The sequence below is a fragment of the Octodon degus genome, unplaced genomic scaffold (assembly GCF_000260255.1).
Source record: "Octodon degus isolate 3935 unplaced genomic scaffold, OctDeg1.0 scaffold00028, whole genome shotgun sequence".
NCBI lineage: Eukaryota > Metazoa > Chordata > Mammalia > Rodentia > Octodontidae > Octodon > Octodon degus.
In genome coordinates, this window is record NW_004524604.1 from 3,268,581 (window position 1) to 3,275,084 (window position 6,504).

General features: G+C 47.6%; 1 protein-coding gene across 1 annotated transcript in view; it reads left to right on the plus strand.

The window, feature by feature from the left end:
• The first annotated feature begins 2,113 nt into the window (after nt 1–2,113).
• The window catches only part of Hsd17b11 (hydroxysteroid 17-beta dehydrogenase 11), a 43,201-nt gene continuing 38,810 nt past the window's right edge, over nt 2,114–6,504 (plus strand). Inside the window, exons 1-2 of the mRNA XM_004629261.2 lie at nt 2,114–2,424; nt 5,770–5,877. Coding sequence (XP_004629318.1) covers nt 2,215–2,424; nt 5,770–5,877 — 318 coding nt within the window. The 5' untranslated portion in view covers nt 2,114–2,214. The remainder of the gene's footprint in view (nt 2,425–5,769; nt 5,878–6,504) is intronic.

A 6,504-nucleotide genomic window follows, 5' to 3' on the forward strand; every position in this document is an offset into this window, starting at 1 on the left:
ACCTCCCCCCCCCCCCCATCCCCCTATACCCCCCCTTTCTCAGTGAAGCTAATCTCTGGATGGTCAGCATTCTTGAGGAACTTTGAGTGTGACAGGTGTGTGGAAGGGGAGGAAGCTTCAATGTAACCAGAGAACCCAGACAGGGAGTGTAGGGATGATTTAACCCACAGCTAGGAAGTTGCAGTCCTCTTTTTTTGTGTTGTTTTGGTTGTTTGCTTTTAAGAGTTAGGGCCCTGCTATGCAGTTCAGACTGTCCTTGACCTCACCAGATAGCCGAGGCTAGTCTTGAACTTATGGGGATCCTCCTGCCTCAGCTTTCCAAGTGCTGGGACCACAGGCATGCACCACCATGCTGGGAAGTTACAGTCTTCTAAAAAGTACAATATTTAGTGGTTATTTTCCTTGTCACTTTTCCCCAATAAGGAGGTAGGGCTGCTTAGGTAAGTGGATGAAGTGGGCATGAATACTCCTGTGACTTCTGGCCCTGAATGTTAAGTACGGTCGTGCATCCTCCAGGGTCTGGAGTGCCTTCAACGAGGCCTAAGTCCAAGTATTCTACAACGCAAGTGGAAAGAAAAATTAAAATACAAGACTAGTTACTATGCTTTTAATTGCACACTAGCGAAATGGTGGGGGCGCGGTGGGATAATTTCCAGGTTCCTAGAGACCTGTACAAGCCTGGACAGACACAGACAAGTCGAAGGTGGACCAGGTGCGCGGTAGGATGGGCTTGTGACGACCCTGACTGGGATGGAGTCTTGGTGTTCAGTGCCAGACTGGCTCCTCCTCACAAATAAGGCACCGGGCCTCGGGTCAGTTCTGAACCGCCCCACGGAATGACTGACTTGGATTCTTCCAGGTGTAAACAAGAAATTGAAGATAGGACTTTTCTGGTTGGTCCTGCGCAAAGCTCCAGATTCAAAGGTCCAGGAGTTTGAGGACATCGATTTCTGATTGGCTCCGGGCAATGCTCCAGTGCTTGGAGTCCTTTGGGGTTCTCGGGGGTGGGGGTTGGGGTTTAGGACCTTTGACACATCCTGCCCAGTTGTTTGTCCTGTATCCCCAGCCCTGATCTATGTCGCTGCTTGGTTTCTTTTTTTTTTGTCAGAACCAAAGACTGAACTCAGGTCCCTGCGCTTGCCAGGCAAGGGCTCATTCCATTGAGCCGTCTCCCGGGCCCCACTGCTTGGTTTCATTGTGTAACTAATCTCTCCTGTACAACCCTGGAGCTCCTGAACGCAGGCAAATGCTCTACTCCCCTGAGTTATACCTTCCGGGAGACTTTATTTTTAAATCATCTGTTAATTTATAGTAAATGTCTACTACACACACATGTGCATGGGTACCGATGGGTGATGCAACCCAAACAGGTAGCCTTCAGGTGGGTGTGAAGCTGTGTGTCCTTATTACTCATTTTGTATTGGACACACAACCTCTATGCACATCCCCAACTACTTTTATTTTCCTTTTTGAAACAGGGCCTTCCTGAACTTCCCAGTGTGAGCTGCAACCTGCAGTCCTCCTGCCTTGGCCTCCGGAGTAGCTGGCGTTACAGGCGTGCCTCCCAGCGCCTAGCTGAAGGGTCATGTATTAGCCAGGATAAATATACAGTTACCACAGTGGAATGCACGCTTTGCGAGTGTTGTTTCCAAATTCTAATGGGTCACGTGGCTGCCCAAATATGTTGCTCTTCCTTATGGAAACAGTCTCGTCCAATGTAAGGTGGGGTTTGTTTTCCTCCCTAAAACTTGATTATAGCTGGCTGTGAGAGGACAGAAGTAGAGTTTAATCCAAACTAAACAGTGAAGTGGGCTCCCTTCTTTGCAGGGAGCAGAACTGGCCTCATCCAGGCCTTGCAAGGACTCTGCGATTCCGCGTTTGCATCCTTACCTCCTGAGTAGCAGCAGCAACTTTGCCAGGATTGCGGAAATCACTGGCCTCTGTCCCGGGGAGGTCCGAGTTCGTCGCGCTCTGGGGCGCCTCCGCCCCTCGCGCCCTCTCCCTTCCCTGTCACCTCCCAGTCCCCAGGGCGCGGCGCCGCGGGCCCAGCCAATGGCAGGCGCTGCGCTGAGCCCGCCCCGCGGAAGGAGCATCCGGCCAGGCTGCGGGTGTCCCCGGAGGCGGGAGCCCTGCCGAGTTTTCTGCGCTTGCTGGGGGACTTGATTTAACCTAACGCACCCGGACGGAAACGTGGTCGAGCTGGCGCTCCCCGAGATGCGGTTTCTTCTGAGCACCCTCCTGCTCCTTCCCTTGCTCTTCATCTTCTGGTTAGAGTCGCTCATTAAGCTTTTCATCCCCAAGAAGAAAAAATCAGTCGCCGGAGAAATCGTCCTCGTCACTGGAGCTGGACATGGAATCGGGAGACTTACTGCCTATGAATTTGCCAAACGTAAAAGCAAACTGGTTCTCTGGGATATTAATAAGGTAACGGCGCTGACTGCTCTCCCCGGTGCCTTCGGTCGGCGGACGCGGCCACGTTTTGCTGGCAGCCACCCCTTAGCGCATCTCTGTAAAGAAGGTGGAAAAGAATTACACTTGCCGCTGTACCGGCGGTGCAGGTGTAGTGTCGAATCACCTGAGGAATACTCCTAGAGGAGACCTTCCAGCCACTGGCCTACCCTCCGATCACATTGTCCATTGACCCGCGCTTAGGCCCAGAAAATCATTTGTAATCTCCAGATTACACTGACCCTCTATTTTATCTGTGTGGAGAAATTAACCGTTTTAAGGAGTATTTAAAAGTAGGAGGCTTGTTCCTAAGTAAGTCCTATTTGCAGCACCCGAGGAGCAGTAGTTTAGAGATTGTACCCGACAAAAGCAACGTTACCCAGCTGTAGTTAGTGCTAAAAGTAATTTATAAAGATTGTCTTTTATATTTATTTTTACTTTCTTTTTTTTGAAATTTGTTCTCCCTGTGTAATTCAAGGTGGCCTTGAACTCACTGTAGCCTAGAATGCAAAACTGCTTCAGGTTCCCAAATGCTGGGATTATAGGCACTGGAAACCACACTCGGCTTTATTGTTTTAGTAAGAACAATCAAAAGGCAAGAAAAAACTTCAGTGCACCTTTTTACCCAGGACAGATGTAGATGCAGGCTCAAGGAAGTAAAAAAGACCTAGAATCTAACCTCTTATTTGGCTTTTGGTGAAGGCACAGAGGCTTCTGGCAGCCTGAAATGCTGTCTGTCACGGACGAGTCGACCTCCAATTTCATAAACTACAATTCCTGGTAGATGAGATCAATTAAGAGCTGACCCAGGGAGTGGTTGGTGGAGACAGCAGTCTGCAAATGTTTGAGTGTGTTGCTTAGACCCTAGCGACCCTGTGGCTAGTGGGAGGGCCCCTTGCCTTGAAGCAAGTAAAGAAAATAGACCTTAAGTACCTACTAGTGTAATGAAAGATGGAAACCAGGCCTCGCCCAGCCCTTTGGCCAAGTGGTGTGATTAGACTCAGGGCAGCCGACCTTTGAACCCTGAGCCTTACATTCTTTTATGTAAAATGAACTGAGGCAGAGTACTTCCCTCTGTAAGCTTGGATCATAGTTTAGCATTGGAGTTTGGCACGTGGTAAACGGGACAGTGACCATTACACCTCTGGGATGTCAGTTACTAGGTTAGTGATTCCTTTGCTTAATGCTGGTCTGCACAATTTCTCTGCACTGGAGTGAAAGGCATTTGACCACAAATACCTTGAGCACCTATGGCGTGCCTGATGCTCCTCCCAAGCAGACCTGAGCCTACTACAGCAAAGAAACACAGACCTTATGTGCTGAAGACAGTAAGTGAAGCACGCTGTGAGTAGTGGAGGGCACGAATTACGACACAAAAACATGCAGAGACGAAAAGATGAGAAGCAGCGTGGAGGAGGGGGGCGCTGAAGTAAGACGGTTGCTCTCCAGGTAGCCAAGGAAGCATTAAGAAAAGGACAGTAGAGACTGGTGTGTAGCTCAGTGGTGTGTGCTTGCCTAGCATGCATGTAGCCCTGAGTTCCATCCTCAGCACTGCAAAAGAATAAAAAATAAAAATGAAAGGTGGAGAAGTTACGAGCAGAGGTCAGAAGGGGCCTGTAATCCCAGCTATTTGGCAGGGTGAGGCAGGAGGATCTGAAGTCCAACCCCAGCATGGATGAAGTAGCGAGACCCTGGCTCAAAATAAAAAGTAGAAACAGGTAGGGGGTGTAGATGAGTGTGGAGGATGTAAGTTCCATTCCCAGGGCTGCTAAGAAGGAAGCAAACACTCAGAAGATGCTGTGCTAGCCAGGCGTGGTGGCACATGACTGTGATCCCAGCACTAGGGAGCTGAGGCAGGAGGATCATTGCAAGTTGAAGACCAGCATAGGTTACAAAGTGAGCTCAAGACAGCCTGAACTACATAGCGAGACCTTCTCAAGAGACCAAAAAAAAAAAAAAAAAAAAAAGTTGCTAGCCTGAAGTTTTTTTAAATTTTTATTCTGTACCAAGGAATCAAACTCATGGCCTTGCTTTTGCCAGGCAGGTACTGGAGTGCTGAGCTATATCCCTGGCCCGAAGTCTGGTCTGGCACAGAGTAAGAGAGGCAAAAGGGGCAGCCCTGAGCTGTACTGTGGGATCTCAAGTCGCAGCACTCACTCCCGTGGCTAAAAACTTCTACAAGTCTGAATTGATATGTGTTGTGTGTCAAAATAACCCACTCATTTCAAAAACTATAAAGAAGGACTATAGAATGTAACAGTAATTTTTATATGTAGAGATGGTAATAATCATTTATAGGAAAAAAAATAATCATTTATAGTTTGTCTCTGGGTCAAATACAAACACCACAGCCTCCGAGTTGTAAAAGATCCCAGCCACCAACTGAGGGTGATTAGAAATTGTTGGCCAGGGCTCTGCCTAAAATTTGCTGCCCATTTTGCAACATGTGATTGAGGCTGGTTTGATCTTCATGTAATCATGGCTGTGTAGCCTGACAGTCAGCTTCCTTGTGCTTCCCAGTGTGCTCAGCTTAACTGTACAGACACTGATTGGGTTGTGCACCACCCCTTCACTAGCAACCCCAGAGGCTGAGTGCTGCTAGGGCAAATGTAAAGTGCAATGCAAGACCATGGGACTCCTGTGTGTCTGAATTTGTGGTGCAGTCAGTTTGGAAAGAATGTTTTCAGTCCCACTCTACCCATTTTTGTTGTTTTTTGAGACAAGGTCTCAACCATATAGCCTAAGCTGGCCTTGAGTTAGAAATCTTTGTGTATCAGCCTGCCGGGGTATGTGCCAACACACCCTCCTCAATGCTCTTTTACTGTACATATCAGGTCAATTTCTTGTTAACAGATCTGATGTTTCCTCCTACTATGTTTATCAGAATAATTTCCTGTTGATCTGTATGATGTTTTTGGCTTTATATGTTTTAATACAAATATTCAGGGACAGATTTCTCAATTGAATGCATCTGAAAGACTAATGTTCAATTGATCCAAATAAAATACCTTGTGAAGTTAATATTTACATATTTATTTTGCACTACTAGTTACTAAATCCAAGGCCTTTGCCCTGAGCTAAATCCTTTAATAAATAATGTATATTTTCTTTCCACCTGAGACAACAGTTGCCGAAATACTCAGGCAAGACACAAGCTTGTGTTTCTCCTGCCTCAGCCTCCTGCATAGCTGGGGTTGTAAGTGTGCACCAGCATGTCCTTCTGTAATCCTTCTTTTGAGAGTATGCCTTTCCTGCTTTAGCTGCTGGTGTGCTGTATTCCTGCTGTTAATTTTGTCTCATGCCCTTCACTGACTCTTCTAGCATGGCATCGAGGAAACAGCTATGGAATGCAGGAAACTGGGTGCCCAGGCTCATGGCTTCGTGGTAGATTGCAGTAACCGAGAAGATATCTACAGCTCTGCAAAGAAGGTGAACCTTTATATTCAGTTCGAATCCTTTAGTGTTGGAATCTGGAGGTGTTTGCAGAACGTCAAGTCTGTTGGTGATAGGGACAAAGCAAATGAGAACTGTGTGATTTTCCCCAAGACTGCAGTTAACTAGTAGCACACCAGGGTTTGTACCTGCATCTGAGATTCTTAGATGTTAGTGGGCTTGTTCTAGAGCCTTCCAGGAAGGGTGGAGAAGACAAGCATCTTGAGCCTCAACCTAGAGATCTTTCAGGAGTCAAGGGCAAGGCCCATGTTTAGTACCCTCATGTGGCCGACACTACTGGTCCTAGCACACACCCTGGGGTGACTTTCGGAAAGTCACTTGCGGGGTCTTCTGAAGCCCAAAGAATTGGGATAAAGTCAGGATAAACTTATTTTTTATTTACTTATTTTCCTAACCATTCCTGCAAAGCATATTTGTGCAGTCAGACTGCAATCTACACCGTGGGGCTTACTGTTGAGTATGTTCTCTCTTGTACTTGTTAACTACACCCTTTTGTGTGTGTGTGTGTGTGTGTGTGTGTGTGTGGCCAGCTCAGCCCACCAGGGGGCGGGTTTGGCTGGCATGTGGTGCTGGGGGATTGAACCGTGGTCCCTGTGCTTTGCT